The 22,041-nt window shown below is 40.8% G+C and overlaps 1 protein-coding gene across 1 annotated transcript; it reads left to right on the top strand.

The window, feature by feature from the left end:
* Positions 1-325: 325 nt before the first annotated feature.
* On the top strand, positions 326-20,231 carry LOC114253352 (cilia- and flagella-associated protein 184). Its single transcript, XM_028188205.2, has 9 exons — positions 326-440; positions 1,004-1,070; positions 10,062-10,245; positions 10,932-11,055; positions 11,436-11,582; positions 12,994-13,195; positions 14,110-14,285; positions 15,032-15,136; positions 18,719-20,231. The coding sequence occupies exons 1-9, from the start codon at positions 426-428 to the stop codon at positions 18,917-18,919; spliced, it is 1,221 nt and encodes a 406-aa protein (XP_028044006.2). The 5' UTR covers positions 326-425; the 3' UTR covers positions 18,920-20,231.
* The last annotated feature ends 1,810 nt before the right edge of the window (positions 20,232-22,041 follow it).

The following is a 22,041-nucleotide window of genomic DNA, read 5'->3' as shown; positions in this document are numbered from 1 at the left end:
CGCCTAAAATTAGCACAAGTATTTACTCTTCCCCATTTTGGATATCAGCACCAGAATTTTGAAAATGCGTATTCTCATTACGACAAAATCTGTAACACTAATGACACAGTCTGTAGGTACATCAATCGTCAATATATCAGAGAAAATAATAATATTGTGAAATCCATTCACAAGATCACATGATTTGTTACAATAACAACTGCACATTTTATTACTTATAACAGTGGAATTCAAAACTGGCACGTAATGCTTCCAGAGATCGGTTCCAACCAAGAAGGATCCGATGGTTCGATATCTGTTTACGCGTTGCCATAGCAACGGCAGTCTTCGCATGTCGTTACGGTACGTAGATAATGGAGTAAAATAATTTCGGCTGTAACCCTAAGCAGATCAATAAAAGCAGGCTAAATCAAACGGATCACGCGATGGCTGAGTCTAAGGTACTGTTTTTGTCCCTCTTCAATTTAATTAATGGATTCTACGTGACATGCAAGCGGATTGTTACGTAGGTCGACAACGCGCCCCCGAGCGATCCTTTTTACTACCATTAAATGTCTGGGGAATTTATTACAGCAACACGAATTTAAATTCAGAATGCAGTTGAATTTTTTATGGGCCATCATTAATGTTGCTAGCCTTAGTGTTCCAAACAGGAAATAAAAAACTTTACATACTTTTAATACATAACATGGACATATTATTATATTATATATATGTGAGCTACTTATCATTATGAGTATATTAATTACTATTAGGTTTGAGCTGCGGTAGAGTGCATTAAGAGCCCTTACTAATTGTTTTGAACTTTCTCGGCTATGTACACTACGGAAATAGCCCGTTAAACAATATTGTGTGATATTTAACTCATGTAACAATTTAAAACCAGTTGGGTAGTAAGTTCGTGCGATTATGACATCACTAATCTCAAATATGAATCGGACATTCTAAAAACAGTCGTCATTTTATATACAAATTTTTCATTCATTCCCCTCATTCATTTCAGACGCAGCTGAGAAATTCTAAAACGAATATTGAGAACCCAGAAATTGATATTTCGAACAGTTCTCTTGGTGAGTATCTCCAATATACTCGTAGAACAGTTAGGTATAAAATATGTATCTGTAATTTATATAGCTTCAAAAAAGTACATTGTGCTACTTTGTAGATGTTTTTGTTGGAAAGTTAAATTTGAGGGGATTGGGTTCTTTAGGTTGATGAGGGGCTATTTAAAAACACACTGCTTCATTATAATTTTATTGCAGATAGCTTGAACACTTTTACACCATTATAAAATTACTATCTTTATATTTTTGATAAAACTATTACATGTTTCTGTTGCTGTGTCTAGATGAGAAGTACTGACTTTTTCTTAGGAGAATACAATCATCTGTTTTTTTAAACATTTGAAATAATTCTAATATTCGAAATCTGTAATCATGTGTCAAGTGTTACCTGCCATTACATTTATATTCAAACTCCAACAGTTTTTAATACTAAAAACAAAACGTCATTAAAATTACGAAGCCCAGGAGTAACCAAATATGGTTCGACCATTTTTTCGTATTGCGTAGATAGTTGAAGAGCTTGCGGGCTATCTGATTTTAAGTATTTATCTGACCTCATAAACATCACAATGAGACGTCAAAGTCTCAATTGTATTACGGCTCTTTCACATGTCAAAGCTGAATCCATGACTGTAGGTAGTGTGGTAGGAAGAGGTAGGATGGTTGTATCTACCCGTTCGGACTATTTTATAAGTTCATAATGGTTTTACCCCTCCTGGCTGAGCTTTTGCTTGCCCACCTATCCTGGTGAAACTGGAGAGGCCCCTAGGCCACCAGTAATCACTCATAAAAAAAAAACAATTATGAAAATTTTCTTCTTACGTTTTATTGGTTTAGTAGCGACAAAATATAAAAATGAATTTCTGTTCGTTAGTCTCGCTAAAACTCGAGAAAGGCTGGACCGATTTAGCTAATTTTGGTCTTGAATTATTTGTAGAAGTCCAGAGAAGGTAGATAAATATGAAAACGCTCGGAATTAAATAAAAATAACAATTTTGTTTTTCATTTGATGTGTCCCCCGTCGGACGGATTCCTTTTGTTTGTTTTAAGTTTATTTTATACAAAAGTTTAGGTATTTTATTTATCGATTGAGACACTACGAAGTCTGCTGGGTCAGTTAGTATGTTACAAAAAGAAAACAGACTCCTTTCGGACAGAGGTTTTCGTAAAATTAGAATTATAATCATGTTCAAGTGATCTAAGTCACAGAGATTTGTGTTTTTTTTGGTCAACGTATTTCTGGTTCATGTATTCTTTTAATTTCAACTACAAATCAAATGTACCTACGTTTTGTGTATAATACCGATGAACGATAAAGCATTTCTGAGGCAAATTCAAATTAATCTCTATCGTTCGCGACGGGAACCCGAGTGCACTTTGAGATACTTGCAACGGAGTATGTACGTTAATAAACTTGTCGAAAACATTGAGCTCGTTACAGCTTAGAAGTTTCAAGGAACCTGGAAACTGATGCAGTCTGACTCTAAAGAAGTTTTGTTAGTGAATTCAGTTTGTCGAGTTTGACATGCTCGAAACGTAACTAAGCGGAAATTAGAAATTAATTTTATTATTAATTTTATTTAAATGTAATATTTAAAATTTCATAAAGTGAAATGTTTTTCGAGATATTATTCATGGACTATGAGTAAGGACAAATAATTTTTCCTTTTGTGAAAAAGCATTTGTGTTTTTTGTTAATACAAATATTAAATTAAACTTAAAGGGGCACTTTCGTTGTTAAGTAAGACTCGTATAGTTTCCATTCACGCGGTTATCGACCTAGAATTACAGCAAATTATCTCTTATCGTGTCTTAAAACCCGACCAAGGAATGGACCAGAGAATGAGCAGCAGCGTCCTTTGAGGATTACACCAGAATAGTGCCATCTTCAACATCCAATCTTCACCGGTTGTATAGCGTATTGTAAGTAGTGTGCAAGTGTAGGTATCACCGTCACGCGTATTTCTATACTAAAGGAGTTTCGGTTTCAAGCCATTAAACAATACAACCTAGACTTCAACCTCATGAGTTGGGTAGTTGTAATAATATTATAATACCAATGAACTGGGGACACCAGTGCTAAGTGGCCCCTATTGTTTGTGCTGTGCGATTGTGTGTGCCCAAAGCGTGAGTGTTGTGATCTAGCGGTGTTGTGTCGGCGCGGTGACGTTCCGAGCAACGTAACGCAGGACCCGGGAACAGGTGAGTTGTTCGACACTTTCTTTCTTTAACATCAGTTAATTGCGGGTAGTTGTCGTTCAGCCTGGAAAAGCTGCGTACTCATTTTATTCTAAGAATAAAAACAGAGTTACGTTAGCGCCTCTGAGTCTGGCCATCTGTGTCCGTTCCCAGCCCTCCCCTACCCTTCGGGGTCAGGAGGGGCTGTTATTAAACCCGCGTAGCTGAACTATGGTGGCGGTTCACGGCGGCGACGGGAACCCCGTATTTAGTTCCGTGCTTAGGTTAATAAGTTTAGTTCGAATATAGTTTTATTGTCCATTTTCTAATTTAAATTCTTTCCCGTATTATTATTTTTACAATTTTTACAATTAACCTAAGATATAATATAATTAAATTTATTATTAGTAGTATTTAGTAATCATTAATATAGGGTAGTTATTCAACTGCATACTAGCGCCACTGTGGCAATTTATTTACAATTAATTAGTTTAGTTTTAAATTAGATATACCCTCTATAACTTTAATATTTTTTAGTAAAGTATAAATTGTGTTTTTTAAATATATTCTTTTGATCTTACACTGGTGAACCGACCGACCTTTATAAGTGACCATTCTAGTATTTCAGTCGTTTTACTCATCATTAGGTTTATATTTTGATTTTCTTTTGTTTTTTCACGGGACGTACTGTGGGCTCTCCCGTCGTGGCCGGTTTATTTTTACTTTACTATTATTAATTTTCTTTCTCCTTTTAATTTTATTCTTTTTATCATATTTATTAAAGTAGTAATTTAGCTGGTAGCATTCTATCCCCCTCTTATTTTAAGTTGGGGTGGAATCATAGTTTTTCCTTACCATATTTTTGTACAAGCCGATCCAGTTGGAGCTCCTGAGGGTAAGTTAGCCTAGTTTTGTTGTTTATTTTCCTTCTCATAGGTTGGTTTACCCACATACAACTCGGCAAGCCGGTCGCGGAGGGTGCCCGCAGAGTGGCTCGGGCCCATTTCTATTTACATTATTCATTTAAATTTTATATTTTAATTTTAGTGATAAACGATTATTATCAGTATTATCAGTACAGTACATATTAAAAATCCTAACAACAAGGTGGGTCGGTCGTTGTCGTCTATAGTAGTACGGATGTACCGCCAGCCGTAGTGGCCGTTCATAGTTCGGCCAAATCATGTCGGGGGGGAGGGGAACCCACCCCCAACTATCAGCACACCCGGCCCATCTCATAAGGGACGACAGGCAATGCCGGAACTTCAAACACCAACACCAACACCTGCAACCCGTATGGCCCCGATGGGACCCGGTGCGGGCAGTTCGTCCGGGCCTTCGGCCGCGGCCAGGGAATCCCTGAGGATCGTACCGGTGGAAAGTAACTTTCCTTCGTCGGCCGATCCCTCTGGGCCCTCTCGGCCGCGGAAGAAGGCCAGGTCCGAGTCTGACCGGGGCTCATCGGGTGACCAAGATAAACGCCCGCGTATAGGCCCTTCCTCTAGGTCGGAGGGAGAAGAGAGCGTGACCACGTCCACGGATCACTCCTCTACCGAGTCTATCACTCCTTCCTCGTCAAGATCCACTTCCCCCTCTGGGAGTCCAATCCCAGTCCAACCCGTTCCCAAGCCTAGAGCACCCGCCAGGACAGGGATTGCTCCTAGGCAATTGAGAACCCCTCCTCACTCTCCTTCCCCAACTTTATCCCCAATCCCGGTGGACTCTACCCGAGGTGCCCCCGCCCTAAGCGGCACGGCGGGTAACCTGGACTTCACCAGGTACATGGACCTCGAGTCCACCAGACCACGTCACGCCCCTATGCCTAACCCCACTCCCTCTACCTCCTATGCTGCCATGGCAGCTAGGCCGAGTATTCCTTCCACCCAGAGGACATCCCAATCCTCTCATGTCCCTCCCCCGAGGCCGAAGGGTCGTGCCCAAGAGGAGCTGCCCCGACATCCGCCAATAATGGTGGAGGCCCTCCCTAATTGGTCCCGCCACATGGCGGCCATTAGGGAGCGCCTCGGTCGCGCCCCCTCGGTGCGACCCTTCGGCGCCGGCTTTAGATTCCTGCCGACGTCGGTAGAGGAATACAGGGCGGTCCAGGCCTACCTGTCGGGGGCCTCTGCCAGGGACAGTACCATTAAATGGTACTGCTATGCCCTGACAGGGGAGATTCCGACCAAGGTGGCTGTCCGGGGCCTCCCTGCCGATACTGACGCGGCAGAAATAACCGATGCCCTGAAGGAGCTGGGGTTCCCGGCTCGTCACGCCAGGTGCATCAGGTCCCAGAGAGGGCGCCCGGGCTGCGTGTTTCACGTAGCCTTGGACCACCTCTCGAAGGACGACCTCGCCCGCCTGTACGCAGTCAACGAACTGCTGTACTTGCCGGGGGTGACAGTTGAGGGATGGCGACCAACCCGCGGGCCTGCGCAGTGTCATCGCTGCTAGGCCTTCGGGCACGCCTCCCACAATTGTCACCGAGCGGTCCGTTGTGTTCGATGTGCCGGGGAGCACGTCGTAGCGGACTGCCCGAGGCCGAGGGACGGCCCATTCTCCTGCGCCAATTGCGGGAAGGACCACGCCGCCGTTGATAGGCGGTGTCCGGTCTACCGCAAGAAGGCCAGGATGATGGGAGTAACCGTCCCTCCTCCTGCGCCAATGGTGCCTCGACCCGGGAACACAGCTCTTCCCTCTGTAGCTCCCATTCCGAAGGGGAAGGGGAAAGGGAAAGGGAAATCCTCCCAGCCCCAACCCCCTCCCCTGTCCTCACCCATCCCCCCTGCCGTGTCAGTGGAGGCCAATCCATCAGCGGTAACGCTGATGGCAGAGGCCAACGCTCCGCGGCGGGGTATACCTGTTCCTACCCCTCGTGGTTCGCACGCTGTTAGATTGCCCCATCTTAATAGCACTGTTCCAGCTCGTGCTGGAACACAAGTCCCACAAATATCAGGTCCCAAACAAACAAAAAATAGATTAAAAAAATTAAAAAAAAAATTAAGGAAGAGAGCCCAACGGGAAGCAGTGGTGAGTGCTCCTACTGCACCGGCTCCCGCAGTTCCTATAACAATGGAGGTGGACGTGAACCCACCCATCGACCCAACTTCTCAACCGACTTCACAATCGGGAACGACCCCACTGCCCCAGGCTCAACCAGCCATCTCGGGCATATCTCAGCCCCCTCTCCCCCCCCGCCCACAGCGCGAGCGGCGCAGCGACCGACAGGCCTCCCAGCCTGCCGGTTTCGCTGCCTGGCTGCTCACATTGTGGGAGAAATTGTCCGAGGTGATCTCCGGAGTAATCCGTGAGATCGCCTCGGGAGCCAGTCCCTTTGGGGCTATCCTGTCGGGGTTCTACCAGTTGATGGCGGGGCTCAATGGCTAGCCAAGAGCTTCGCATCATCTATTGGAACCCCGACGGGATAAAGTCCCGGAAAAACGAGCTGCTTGTTCTCGCCCGGGAGTACAACCCTGAGGTTCTGCTCCTGGGCGAGACCAAGCTACGTCCTCAGGATGCGTTCAGGATTCCCAACTACTTCATGTACCGACGTGATGAGCTTACCCCTGCCGGGCGGCCGTTCAGGGGCACTGCGGCCCTCGTCAGGCGGGACGTGGTGCATGATCAGTTGGATTTGCTGTCCTTCACATCGACAAGGTCGGTCGGTGTGAGGGTACACACCTCGGGGGGGGATATGCGGATTTATGCCGCGTATAGACCCCCGGGGCCTGAATTTCACCCTGAGGACATAAGACGGGCCCTGAATCACGACAGCCGCTCAGCTCTGCTGGTCGGGGACCTCAACGCGAAGCACGTCGCGTGGGGCTCCCGACTTAACTCAGCAGTGGGCAGGCGGCTGTTAGAAGATGCCGATAGGGGCGACTACTCCGTGGTCGGCCCCGACGAACCCACACACGTCCCGACCGCCGCGCGCTATCAGCCCGATGTGCTGGACGTGTGTGTGCACAAGGGGCTACGGTGCCCCGTAACGATCGAGGCACTGTACGACCTGGGTACCCCACACCTCCCTATCCTGGTGACACTGGGAATGGGGCTTACCCGGGTTGCGACCTCGCCCCTACGACCGAAGGTCGACTGGGAGCTCTTTAAGAGACGACTAGTCGACCTTCCCGTGATTCAGGACCCCAACACCCCTGATGGGGTCGACGATGCGGCAACCCGCCTTGTTGACTCCATCAGGGGAGCGATCGACCAGGCGACGACTCTTGTGCCCAGCGGCGGGCCCAGAGGTATACTCCCGGCCCATCTGAAGGCGATTATTCGCCGGAAGAGGGGCCTGAGGAGGCTCTGGGCGACAACTCGTTGTCCCAGGATAAAGCGCGAGCTTAATGAACTGGAAGCGGAGCTGGCGACAAAGATTAGCACCTTCCGGGGCTATGCCTGGCAGGAGAGGATCGAGGAGGCCCGCGAGGACCCCTCCTCAGTATCCCTTCACCGGCTTTGTCGCCAGCTCTCAAATCGGCCTGCCCCGACTTATCCACTCGTGGACGAGAGGGGCAACCGATGCTTCTCGGCTCAGGCCCGCGCCGATATCCTGGCCGAAATGCTGGAGCGGCAGTTCGCTCCTAATGACTCTGTACCCTCAGAGGCCGCATTCCACCAATCGGTGGAAGAGAGCGTAGCAAGCCTACTCTCCTCCCCGGTGCCACCGTTGGGAGATGGTGATTTCATCACTCCCAGCGAATTGCGCCTCATCATCAAGCGGATGAAGAGGCGCAAGGCGCCGGGCGAGGACGGTATTCCCTCCCTCGCTTTTTTCCACTTCCCTGAGACGGTCGTGTCATATATGACACGGCTGTTCAACTCCATTCTGTCCACAGGACACTTCCCGGGAATTTGGAAATTGGGCAAGGTTATCGCCCTGCCCAAACCCGGCAAGGACAGGAGAAATCCCTCCAGTTACCGTCCGATCACGCTGCTGTCGCACGTGGGCAAGTTGTTCGAGCGGCTGCTGCTGAGAAGGGTGTCGCCGCACATCCTTCTCAGACCCGAGCAATTCGGGTTTCGTAGCGGTCACTCGACAACGCTGCAATTGGTCCGCGTTATGCATCACTTGGCGGATCGGTCCAACGCGCGCCAGTACACGGCCGCAGTCTTTCTCGACATCGAGAAGGCCTTCGACCGTGTCTGGCATGCGGGACTGATCCACAAGCTGTTGCAGAACACGGACCTCCAGCACGCCTACGTGCGACTGCTGGGGTCGTACCTGGAGGGAAGATCCTTCCTCGTCGCGGTCGAGGGCGCCAAGTCGTCGGTGCGCCCAGTCACGGCCGGAGTTCCGCAGGGGAGCGTCCTGGCACCATTCCTCTACGCTCTCTATACCAACGATATTCCCACGCTCGAGGGCAACCTCGAAGCGTGGGAAGCCGACGTGAAGTTGGCGCTGTTTGCCGACGACAGCGCCTACTTCGCGTCATCCAACTTCCCCTCTGCGGCCATTTTGAGGATGCAGAGGTTATTGGACTTACTGCCCCAGTGGCTGGACCGATGGAGGGTCGCGGTCAACGTGGGGAAGACCGCGGCTATCCTCTTCGGTCCGGTCCGCACAAGAGTCGTCCCGGGACAGCTCAGTCTCCGTGGCGCTAATGTCGAGTTTAGATCCAGCGTCCGGTACTTGGGGGTCGATATCGACCGGAGTTTGAGGATGACCGCCCACGCCAATAAGGCGTTAGCGGCCGCTCGCTACGCGAGATTCCTCCTCCGGCCGGTGTTGGCCTCCAGGTTGCCGGTCAGGACTAAGCTCGGCATTTATAAGACGTATGTCCGTTCCCGTATCACGTACGCAGCTGCGGCCTGGTATCACCTCATCCCGCAGGTCACGCGGGTGAAGTTACAGGCCCAGCAGAATCTGGCTCTTCGCACGATAGTCGGAGCAGGGCGTTACGTCAGTAATGCCGTAATCGCCCGGGATCTGGATGTGGAGTCGCTCGAGGAGTTCATCCGGAGGCTAGCTCGTAATCTTTACGAGCGGGCTGACGGTGGACCCCACGAGCATCTCCACAACTTAGCTCCCTTGCACGCTAGACCACCTGATGGTCTGGCGCTACCAAGGGAGCTACTGGAACCCCCGGCTATGGTAAGATAGTCGGCTTAATCGGAGTGATATGGGAGTGCTCATAATGAGTGCCCCCATGGGACTGAGCTGTCCACACTCGTCATTTCCCCCCACATCGTTGGGGTGCCCCCTTATGGGGACCCATTTCCCACCCCCGTTGGGTGGACCACTCCCCCTTATGGGGAGTGATTATATCGGTCCCTCCCCGCGACGGTCTTCCCCTTCTGGGGAGCCCTTAGCGGGTGAGCGCCAAACTAGTGTCGCGGCTCCCCCTCTGATTTGTAGAGGCGGGGCCGCGGCATGGGGCCGGTGGCGGGCCCCTCGTAGCTGCTGACTGTTGTCCCTGTATGTATATAGTAGATTAGTTAGCTTTAGTTTAGTTGTAGTTAGTTGTAGTTAGATAGTAAGGAAAAAAAAAAACAAATTACAATCATTACAGTACATATTAGCTAAATCGTACAAGTAGTACCTAGATCTAATCTGGATTGCAATCTAAATTGTATATTATGCACTCAGCAAACCCGTATTAATGTACATAGCTTTGGCAAAATTGAAAACAAAATTACAAATTACAAATAAAAATTAAAAATTGCAATAAACATAAAATTACGAGTTCCAGAAAAAAACAAAAAAAAAAAACACAAACAATATATTATAATAGGATATCCTTCACACATCTGAAAAATCCCGTGAGAGTCCAAATCAAGTGAGCCGTGAGATTTACGCAATTTACAAAAAAAAAACAGATGCCGAACCAGTTGAGGATAATGATGAAACTGGCAGTGAACAAATCGGACAAAATGTAGCCGCAGCAGCTGTAACGATAGATCGAGACGAATACTTGCAAGCTCATAGAGACTTGGCCGTGGAACGCAGTCAGCAACTATTGAAAAACAATATACTGCATCGTCGATTGGCGGAGTATTATAAGTATGTTTCTTTCAATATAATTTAATAGTGTTAGTAGTATTAGTGTTTTTGTTATTAATATTAGTGTCATTATTATTAATATAAAAATAAAAGATTGGGTCTTCGAGTCAGAATTTTGAATCTAAAATGGAAAGTCAAAATTTCTGCATTTGTTTCATAACAATAATCTAAACGAAATTATTTAGGGAAGTGTAACGATTTCCAGTCTCACGTATTGTTTTGGTCATACTGAATTGATTTTTTGGGGTGCACAGAAAATAATCTTTTAATAAGAGGAATGTCAAACATAACAAACTAAATCTGTATTTTTTAAGAATGCATCTGCGGTGGCTATAAAATTTCAAACTGAAATATAAAAACCAATGTCTGATTTATTTATCTAGCAGTCACGATTTTGGCTCGGTCTTTCGTACGTTTTGTAATGAAAGAAAACACACCAGCCACGTGAAATTTCATCTGAAGTAAACATTGTTGTATAATGATTTGGCATGGTTTTGTAATCGCTTTTGTCACGGACAGAATGTCTAAAGTCTGCTTGCTATTTCCTGATTCACGTAATATGTAGTTTTATAACTTACAAATTATTCTATTTACATGAATAGAATTATTGATTTTGGTAATTATTATTGATTTTTCTCAACCCAATAATATCAAGTTAATACGTGAATTTTGATATCTCTGTACAGAAAACGTAAACTGGATCATGTTTTAAAACAACTAGACGGAGCTGCAGATTTGGAGGAAAAGTATCAACAAAAGCTATTTTCGTTTGAAGAACTTAAAGAAAAGTCGGAAAGAGAAATAGCGGATGTAAGGAAAAGTATTATGTTATAAATAACTAACAAAACACAGTAACAAGCTTAATGTAAGAATATATTGTCAGACGCGAAGAAATAGTTTTAAACTAAAAAATAAATAAAATAATTCAAGTCGCCGCCTATTCCTGCCGTGAAGCAGTAATGCGTTTCGGTTTGAAGGGTGGGGCAACCGTTGTAACTATACTGAGACCTTAGAACTCATACCTCAAGGTGAGCGGCGCCATTTACATTGTAGATGTCTATGGGCCATAGTAACCACTTAACACCAGGTGGGCTGTGAGCTCGTCCACCCATCTAAGCAATAAAAAAATAAAAATAAAAACAATAGCAATAAATTTAGCATGATAAATTTGTCTTTCAATTTTATTTAAGATCAAAGCAAAAGTCCAAACTGTACAGCTGCAATACGCAGATCGTTTAGAACAAGCCGAAAAAAAATTTGACGAATTGGAGAACTACGAGAAGAATACAGGAACAGGCCTAATTTATTCAAAAAAGGGCAAACCCATTGCTGACAAGGTAATTGTATTTTGGGATCAGCTCGAAAGGGTAATTTTTTAAATATAAATGTCACAGTTCATCAAAAACAAACTTGTTGAATTATCAAGCTTAGCGATTATCGACGGCAGCCACAAATTGAGGAACACCGTCTTGTCCATCTCTGTCGCTAATTAATCATGTACTCCGATGGGAAGGGTGGGTAAGCTGGTTTTTATAAATAAATTGACACTTCAACCCCATCTCCATAAGTAAGTGATGGTCGACTTAGTAATGTATACACGATAAACATCTGTTGAGTTAAGAAAATCATTTATAATATTATTACAGATCTATGTAACATTTAGATCTATGTATATTAAATTGCGGTTGAAAAAAGTAACAAAACCATATATGTGTATCTTAATATAAGTAATGTAATTATAAGAATTTCATTTAGTTCGTACTTCCGAACTACAGGACATTTACAACGACATCTACGGTATCTTACAATGAAAACGTTCATTTTTACTAAGAATGATAAGTTAGTCTTTAATTAGAATTGTACACGAAAGGAAACATTAAATAACGCAATGCTTGCTTAAGTTGTTTGTGCATAGGAAGCATGTAGGGTGCGGAATATATTTTTTTTATTTTTATTAGGTCCTTTTCCTTTATCCTTTAGGCCACGACGACTTCAAAACTATTATAGTTGTAAGAAAGTCCACCGTAAGCGAATGGCAAATTAATTATAGTATCATTTATATAATACTCCAAAAAAGTATAGTAAGCCGGCCAGCAATAGACATTACTACCGTAGAAATATTCTATGACCGGAATGGTTGGTAGAGGTGTGGTGGCAGTTCCGTGCTTCAATTTCTACATTGGAACTTCCCCTTTTATGAGTCATGTGTCAAATACGACAAATGCATTAATATGTATGTTGTTCGTTCAGTTCTATGCCAATGCAGTTATTACTTGACGTCATAGTATCAACGGTATTCCCGTTTGTTTAATATATGAAACATGATGCCTTTGTTTTAGTATTAATTCTTGTCATAATTATTAAGTAGTTCCACGGTGAAGGAATAACATCGTGTACTAAAAATGAAACCCGCAAAAATATAATTTGCGTAATTACTGGTGGTAGGACATCTCGTGAGTCCGCGCGGGTAGGCACCACCACCCTGCCTATTTCTGCCGTGAAGCAGTAATGCGTTTCGGTTTGAAGGGTGGGGCAGCCGTTGTAACTATACTTGAGACCTTAGAACTTATATCTCAATGTGGGTGGCCCATTTACGTTGTAGATGTCTATGGGCTCCAGTAACCACTTAACACAAGGTGGGCACTGAGCTCGTCCACCCGTCTAAGGAATAAATAAAGAAAAAAAAAATCATTCATACATTCAATACCCAAAGTTTCGTGGTGATAATTTATACGAATTTGTCATCAGACAGTTCAGAGGTTTTTAACGCTTCAAAGACGCAAATGCGAGCAGTCCTCAGCGCTATGCCTCCGCTATATTCGTGCGAGAAACGCCGTGGCTGAACTTGAAGCTATAGTGAGAAAACTCGAGATGCTCGGGCCCGGCCTATACGTGGCTCAGTACGAACAATTGGACATCGATCATCAAAATTATATGACAAAAATCGAAGGTGATATTTATTAAACTAGTATCATACGTCGATGTATGTTCTCAGAGGTTGTTTGAGATTGACTTTTATTTATATAGTTAAGTGGTATAGTTTTGAGAAAGTTCCCCATTTCGATAAAGCGTCACAACATGAGAATCTTCTCATCGTGGCCACCGGAAACTACATAGCCGATCCTGCGGACCAAATGGTAAACAGTCGACGTCGCCTAAAACACGTGATTTCGGATCCTCCCGATCCACTAACGGTGCTTCTAGGTACCCCAAGCACCGGTCATCGTTCTCGTCGAACCCGTCGCTTGTGACGAAGGGCTCGACGAGTAAATTAACCCACAGACACAGCCCACTGCGTTTCCGATCCGGTGGTAGATTCTGCGAAGCACGGCTCTTGTTAGGGTTCGTGTTAGCAACATCTTCAGGTTTGAGCCCCGTGACCTCACCTACTAGTAAGGGTTACGCTGATATGGTATCTTTAGACCATCAGCTTAGGTAGAAAAAAAAAGAAGGAAGTTCCTGTAAAGTTTGATTCTTCAAGCTTTACCGTTGCAGCTTCTGTTTATACCAACGAAATAGGTTATCTGTAGACTTGTGTTATTTTAATAATAATGCTGAAATATAATAAAAATTGTAATCTTAAATGTGTATGCTAGTATAGGAATTCAATTCATACAGATTTATCTGCATTTTACTACTTTAACCACAAATTTAACAAGAAAATAAAACGATTTAGAACGAAATTTCATATGAATATGAAAATAAAATAGCTTATTTCTTCTCATTTAGTTTAGTAAGAACTTCATGCTTTTGGAAAGTAATAAGACCGAAAGCCATAAATTTTAGCGGGATAAGTTTGGAATTTTCAACCAAACAAGATTAAAGTTAAAATTTAAAATTCACGAATGGATCATTGAATTTCAGAAAGAGAAGACGAACTCATAAGGAATCGGAGTAAATGCACTGAGCATAATCAGATTTTAGCTCATATTAGAGAGAAAATGCATCACACGGATGACGTTATCGATTTTGCAGAATGCGACCTCGGCGATGCTGAAATTGAATTTTTACGCGCCAGAGAAGATCTTGGTCAGGTCAAAGTAAGACTGCTGACCGGTATAAAATATTTAAATATAAAATAGTTGTGAGAATATACTAGTATATTATATTACTAGCTGTGCCCGTCCGCTTCGCTGGTAATTTAAAATTAACATTATTGTTTTTTACCCCCACAAAGATTCTCATCATTAACGCCCCCGCAACTGGTTTAGGGAGTCTAACACTCATATAAATATTAACCTATCCATTGAGTATATGTATTTTCTACATGGTTACCAAGTTTCAAGTCAATCGAATGTATGGTTCAGTAGTTATAACGGAACATCCGTAAAAACCACTGTAGATTTAAATATTAGTATAGATACAAAATGAAAGACACTACAATGTTCATTAAACATGATGAATTTTATATTTGCAATTGAGCTGGGTGCTCGAATCGCCTAAAAGATTAACTACTTAAAAAAATAGTAATGCAAGGATTGGTAAATGAATGAATTAATGTGGTATATTCGTATATGTTCAGGAATTATTCCTACAGCTATTTGTCTAGATTTACTAATCGCGTTTTATTTTCATCATCTTTTATCATCATCATTTTCATATATTTTTTACTTGTAGGGAGTTAAAATAAGGAGTTATTTGTTTAATTTCGGGCATTTTTGTGGTTTTAATCAGTCTAAAATTAAAATACAGCTTTTGTGTACATCAAAAATGTACATAAGTCACAATGAATTCAAATTGAGGTATAAAATACGACTATTTACTTTAAATTCTTTTTCAATATCAGAATCGACGCGATAAAATACGATGGTCTCTAGAAGCGGAGAGATTGAAAGCAGGCTTACTGACAAGAAAAGATCTTTTGAGAGATTACCAGGACGCGACAGATCAGGTGAGACAAATACTTTAATTCTATCAATGATTTTAAAAGGCTGGAATCGTGAACAGAAAAAAATAAAAACGATATCTTTTTATTATACCTATTATTTTTGTAAGCCAGTACATTCCTAATGTAGTAGTGAGAATGTACAGTATATTTTTTAAACAGATATGTGCTTGAAACGTTTTCAAAAGAAAAACAACGTCTAGATACAATTAATCAAACACGCGGAATTAATTTATTTGCTTAAGTAGCGTATGCTAAGATGGTATGAAAAATTTAAATTTTGAATAGGTACCGTGTTGCTGGTTAATGTAATAGAGAATCAGTACGCCTTACAGTTTAAGTTCAAGTCAGGTCAAACTTAAGTCAGGATAATACCTATACGTTATCACAAATTCTTTGGGTCTTGTAATTCATATCTGGAGATGTTTGGTGGCACATTCCGAAATGTATCCGATATTTAGCCTTCCGGTTTTATTTGCGTTGAAATTCAGATAGATATTGAGTTCGTCCGCTATGTCCCTTACCAAAATACTTCGTTGTAAATGTTTTACTAAATTTAAGTTCAAAATTAACATCTCTCAAATTTATTACTTATGTAATGAAAATATTTATTCGTACATACGTATGTACAAAATGATTCACTACCATTTTCTTCTTTGTATGTCTAGCGATTTATTTAATTGCTGTTTACTAGGTTAATTACAATTAAAATATTATATAAATAGTGTTTTTTTTTTAAATACAAAAACAAAATCTCAGTGTAAAAAAAAACCGACTTGGACTATTTAAAACGAGTGTCATAATAGCATCCATGCTGTCGAATTAAATATGAATTATTCAGGAAAACTCGAAAAGTACTAGTCGATTCTTGTAAAGGAGAAACCCCATTTTGGGCCTAAGCGTTACACGAATGGGATATGTATAAAAAAATTCGTCTATTTTGCTTGATTAACCTATTAAAATCTTAGCTTCATTGACAATGGCCAAGTGTAGAAAATAAGTTGAATTCAATTTTTTGTTTTAAACAATCTTTGTAAACATCTGCAGCATTTATTTCAATATACGTAACTAGCTCCACAAACGTGCGGATTAGAATTAGAACATCCATAAAATAGGATCGATTTAGTGGAAATCAAGTGTAAAAAATAATTAATACTCTTTTGCTTTAGGATAAATGACTGTTTTTATAGGTATTTTAATCAATGTAAATAGAGTATGGCCATCGAATCGTGACACAACTACTTACAATGGCGGCAATTCAAAATATCTACAACTGACAACATTAAATATAGCATGAAAGGGTAGTTTTGCATTTTTATATTAATGTGACTATGCCATAGAAAAACACAAATGTATCAAATCGTGTTATGTTATCTTTAATGTTGCCAACTGAAGATATTTTGGATTTTGCCGTAAAGCAGTAATGCGTTTCAGTTTGAAGGGCGGGGCAGCCGTTGTAACTATACTGAGACCTTAGAATTTATATCTCAAGGTGGGTGGCGCATTTACGTCGTAGATGTCTATGAGCTCCAGTAACCACTTAACATCAGGTGGGCTGTGAGCTCGTCGATGGGTATCTAAGCAATAAAAAAAAAAAAAAAAGGCATGAACTAAAATGAAATGAAATGTGATGAGATAATATGGGAGCACGTAATGATTTATATTTTATATAAAAAGCTATCAAATAAATATAGTTTTTCATATAAAAAAGTTTTCATTAAAATTAAAATAAGACTGACCTAAAGGTCTTAGTTACCAGGTCATAAAATCCCTTAAAAAAATCATTTCGTGCGCAGCGCGTTTCGCATTACGTTGTTTTTAATTTTTGGCTTTCGTTCGTTTTCGTAAACAACCTAACGCGCGATTTCTCGTAACAGGTTCCATTTTTATTTTAAAGCAACCTGTTGCTGCAACAGGTTTCGTAAAAAATTACTCATCTTTAGTAGGAAATAGCCTCAAAAATATCGTTTTTATTAAAATATCTCGAACAATAAACATAACCTAAAATGTAAACATTGTCTGATTTTACCAATTTGGCCATTGCTGGGAGACCTGAAAATTGGGCTCATGAAACCTTCTTAGGTATTGTAACTTATGCCCAAATTCTAGCACTGTAACGCCAGGCCCAAGTTTGTATGGATTTCGGGTTTGTCCTTTAAATGAGACCACATAATAAGCACCTGTTTCCAAATACAGAATCCTCAAAATCACACAAATACCAACAAAAATCTATATATATAAAAGAAAGTCGTGTTAGTTACACTATTTATAACTCAAGAACGGCTGAACTGATTTGGCTGAAAATTGGTGAGGAGGTAGCTTAGAACCTGGAGAAGGACTTTTTATCACATTCCCGTGGGACGTGACATAAAACATGGTATAACAAAACGAAACTGACAGCTAAACGTAATGTAGTCAATGGTTAATTATAGTTGAATTTTGAAGTTGACCGGTTGATGTGTTTGAAATAAACCGTGTGGCGGAACAAAGTTCGCCGGGTCCACTAGTATGTACATAAAAAGACGTCTTGGGAATCTTTTTTTTTAAGGCGGTTAAAAGGAAAATGCTCTAATATTATAGTATATAAAATTTGGTTATTAAGATATGAATTGTTTGGGCGTGTTTCGTTCACTTGGCGTACATTTTTAAATTGTAAAGCTCCTATCTGTTTTTAATACACATTACACTGTTAAGGTTATTGCCATAGTTTTGTTAGGCGTTGAATACATATTGTTTTTTTTTTTATTAATCTGAATACGTTCTCACTATAATAAATTCTATTCCTGTTCACTGGCAACAATGATGACAAAAAAAAACTATCTATACCCCTACAGCGTATTTAAAATTGTATCTTGAACGTTTGTGCATATTTTTTTTGTTATAAACAAATCACGCACGGTCATCCGACGTCAAATTAGGATTCCCCGTGTTATTGGTACCAGAGACTGAATTACATACTTATAAACGTTTAAATATATACATATATAGATAATAAACAACCAGACAAAGAGCGAATAAACCTGTTCATCACACGAATGTTGTCGACGTCGCCCAAAACACGTCATTACGGATCCTCCTGATCCATTAACGGTGCTTTTAGGTACCACAAGCACCAGTGACCGTCATCGTCGAACCCTTCGCTTGCGACGAAGGGCTCGACGAGCGAATTAACCCATAGACACAGCCCACTGAGTTTCTCGCCGGATCTTCTCAGTGGATCGCGTTTCCGATCCCGTGGTATATTCTGCGAAGCACTGCTCTTGCTAGGGCCAGTGTTCGCAACACTTCCAGTTTGAGCCCCGAGCTCCGTGAGCTCACCTACATGTTAGGGTGAAGCTGAAATAGCCTCTCAAGTCTATCAGCATAAGTATGTTTCCCCAATGTAGGAATAAAATCCACGACCCTCGGCTCTAACTAGTGCACAATCGAGTCAGTTGATACGTGAAACTGTGACAAACATTATAATCGAATTAATAAACTGATGCCTAAAAAATCTACTTGAAATAGTTTGAAACTTAATTATTTATACGTTTTGAACTGGGTCGACGAACACTCTCAGTGAAAATATATTTTTTAAAACTGTTTTAGGTGCTGCAATTGAAACAGCAAAAAGTGAACCTTGAAACCTTAATAGCTGACACGAATAAAGAATTGAGAAAAGCTCGTAGTCGAATTCGCATTCAGCATTCGTCTGTTACGGATATATCCAGATTAAAGCGCATGGATAAGCAACCGGACATTAATAACAAAACAATTTTGAAAGAGGCAATACAGGATCTTAATTACTAGTAAATTAAAGCTACAGTTCAACTTCAAGCTCCTTCTTCTTCTTGCTTCGGTTTCCTCAATACTGAGGGTCGTGACCACCTCCTCGCAACAAGAGTTTATTACGGACCATTTCACGCCATTTGCCTCTATCTGCCGCCGAGTGTAGAGCATCGTGAACTGTGGTGTCGAGGGTAGTGCGGATCTGGTCAGTCCAACGTATCGGGCCTCTACCTCGTGGTCTTCTTCCGTTCACCTTGCCAGTCACCATTAGCTTCTCCAAGCTGACGTGATCCTTTCTTGCAATGTGGCCAAAGTATTCTAGAACTCTACGTAGGCAGATGGTAGAGAGCCTCGTCTTTATCTGGAGTTCTTGGAGGATCGACATACACTATATAATTAACTCCGGTAATCACTTAACATAGTCACTTAAGATCAGGAAGACTGCAAGCTTTTCCACTGACCTAAAGAAAATATACAGATCCGATAGTAAACTAACTTAAAGCTAATAAATAGTATGCTAATAAATAGTAAATGTAACGACTTTTTATATAAATGTGGGTGATATTCACGTTGTGACGTCTATAGCTTCCGGTTATAGCTTAACACCAGATGGACCGTAAGCTTGCTTACTCGTCTATGATGTAAATAGGAAAATCAATAATTATACACCAAAATCTTATAATAATCGCAACGTGCGTGCGTCATAATATTATGTAGCTAATGGTTATGTATGTGTGTTCAGTCTATGCCTATCTCCTTGTTTGGAAGTTGGCCTTGCGGTATAAAATTATAACTATTCGATTTCCTCTTTCATAAAGTTTTTATTTGCAAAATAATTTGTAACGTTGACAGAACCACAAGAATTTCGTCAGACCGCGAACATAAAATTGCTTATATACAATTTGTTGTTTATTATTCTTATTGATGTTGGTTTAATAGTGCATTTATTATAATATAGTTTATTTGTTTTAAAAAAAAACTTATATACGTAATCATTGTGATTTTAATAATTGTATTTTAGCTGCAATATATTTTGATGTGCTATCAATAAATCTGTGTCAGAAATTTGTTATAAATATACTGTTGTTCTATGTTTATTTCGCTTTCCTACTCTAGTATATAATTTTAAGGTGGAACTATTGAATCAAAGAAGCGTAGGGAGAACTACGATAAACAAATCTATTATGACTGGACAATTTTATTGAAAAATAGTTTAAGGGCATTTTTTATTTCTTTTGATAGAATTCACGGGCAATAGACCTCAAGTCTTAAGGTGGGTATCAGCATTAATGTTATGGGGGGTCTATAGACTTCGGTATCCAGTTAATACTGAAGTGGGAGCTTTTTTACTTATCTAAACAATAAAATAAATAAAAAATCTGGGCCATTTATTTACTCGAATGGCTACAACGGCAATAAAAATAAATTGATAACAAAACTTATGCTAAACATATTTGTGAAACGCTTGTAACCGATAACACTTGTACGCACACACTCAGTTCGATTGTGTTTGTATATACATATTATTATGTATACATCAGATAAGTGACTGGTTTCTGGTGACTTTGAACGCCGCAGACAGTAAAACGAACAGAATATGATTATGAATATGATATGAACAGAATATATTTACCCCAATCTGTGATCTCCATAGTGCGTGCAGAAGGCATAAATACAAAATCGAAAAAAAAATTGGCCTTTTAGTTGGCTATTTATGTATCTTCTCAATAAGAGCTCAAGAAAAATTACCAGCTATTTGTAGATTTATGAAATCAGTCTGAGAACTTTTGTGCGACAGGCCGTGATTTAACTTTCAATTCTCTACTGGTAGTTCCTCGGAAGACCTTTTCATTTATTCATTCACTTCTGGCATCACTGTATTTGTAGTGTAGTTCTACAAGTCTTCTTTTAAAACAATACAAATATTTATCAATAACTGCTGAAATTGATTCACCGGGTTTTCTCAGGATTGTCCATTTTTAAAACGCTTTTATTAGCTTCAGACGTATGTATGTTTGTAATGGAATCTTTGAACATGATTTTGATCCCCTTCAAAACGTCGGATTAACTCGAAATTTGGTACACTTATTATGGACCGATGAGAATTCAATATTTAAAAAAAAAAGCGTGAGGTGCATGGTATCAGTAGTTATAAATATTTTATGAACAGATATGAGTATTCTTACACTATCTTTAATTCAAATTTATTTTAAATTTTTTGTTGCATTTTCTATAAAAGCGTACTTTGTTAGTTTTTTTAAACTATTATTTATTTAATTGGCAGACATTACTTTGACATTCAGTAAACATGTTACATCCAGTTTGAAATAAATTTGTATTAATACTTCCATACCAATATTTTAAGCCTTACATATGAATGATCCGTAAATATAAACTAAACGTTTGGACTCAAAATCCCTTAGTAAAGTATTTGTACTGGTAGCATGTTAGTGATTTTGTTTGACGGCGTACCATAATCCTGTTTTTTTTAATGTCAAGCATTCAGCTTTGTGTACTTAATAACCGTAAATTACAAATGAAACTCCCACCCCATATCTAAGAGGGGGTGTTGTAATGAGCTTTTGTGATTTTCCGGCTATCACTTAACACAAGAAATCCTGTAGGATGGCGTAAAAAAATAATTTGATTGCTTAAGAAATTAAGGCGGTGTACCAAATATTACATTTAACATTGTTTTTTTTTCTTCATTTGAATTAATAAAATTATTTTTCTCTCATTATTTGTTCTAAACGATTTTGCTGCTAACCGATTTAAATTTATTAGTTTGCGTATCTCAGTAGGTCTTCAATCTATTCATTTATTGGTTGACATGACGTAAATATCATGGATAGTAATTGACCTCAGTTGCTAATTGATAATTTTGTTATCATGACTAACTAGTCTTTGTGATCCGCTGAAGTGTAAAGAGAATATCGCAAGTGGTCTCGCTGTGATCGTTATTAATTGTTAAAAAAAAACATATTCTTGATGACACTTGGGCGCCATCTGCCGTACGTTGATCGTATTTTATTTTAGTGCATGTTTCTGATATCATATTGAGAGCTTCCATCAAATTACGTTCAGTAGAATTTTCGTGAAAGATCTGGCTAATTGAAGTCGTCGTGGCCTAAAGGATAAGACGT

Source organism: Bombyx mandarina, chromosome 17 (assembly GCF_030267445.1).
Source record: "Bombyx mandarina strain Sakado chromosome 17, ASM3026744v2".
In the NCBI taxonomy this organism is placed as follows: domain Eukaryota; kingdom Metazoa; phylum Arthropoda; class Insecta; order Lepidoptera; family Bombycidae; genus Bombyx; species Bombyx mandarina.
The sequence above is the reverse complement of the archived record's forward strand: the minus strand, read 5'-3'. Positions and strand labels throughout refer to the sequence as shown.

Bases quoted from the DNA above. Each gene is read 5' to 3' on its own strand.
- LOC114253352 (XM_028188205.2), top strand. The intron at 11,583-12,993 runs GTAATTGTATTT...ATTTGTCATCAG, and splicing joins GCAAACCCATTGCTGACAAG to ACAGTTCAGAGGTTTTTAAC. The intron at 13,196-14,109 runs GTGATATTTATT...ATTGAATTTCAG, and splicing joins TTATATGACAAAAATCGAAG to AAAGAGAAGACGAACTCATA.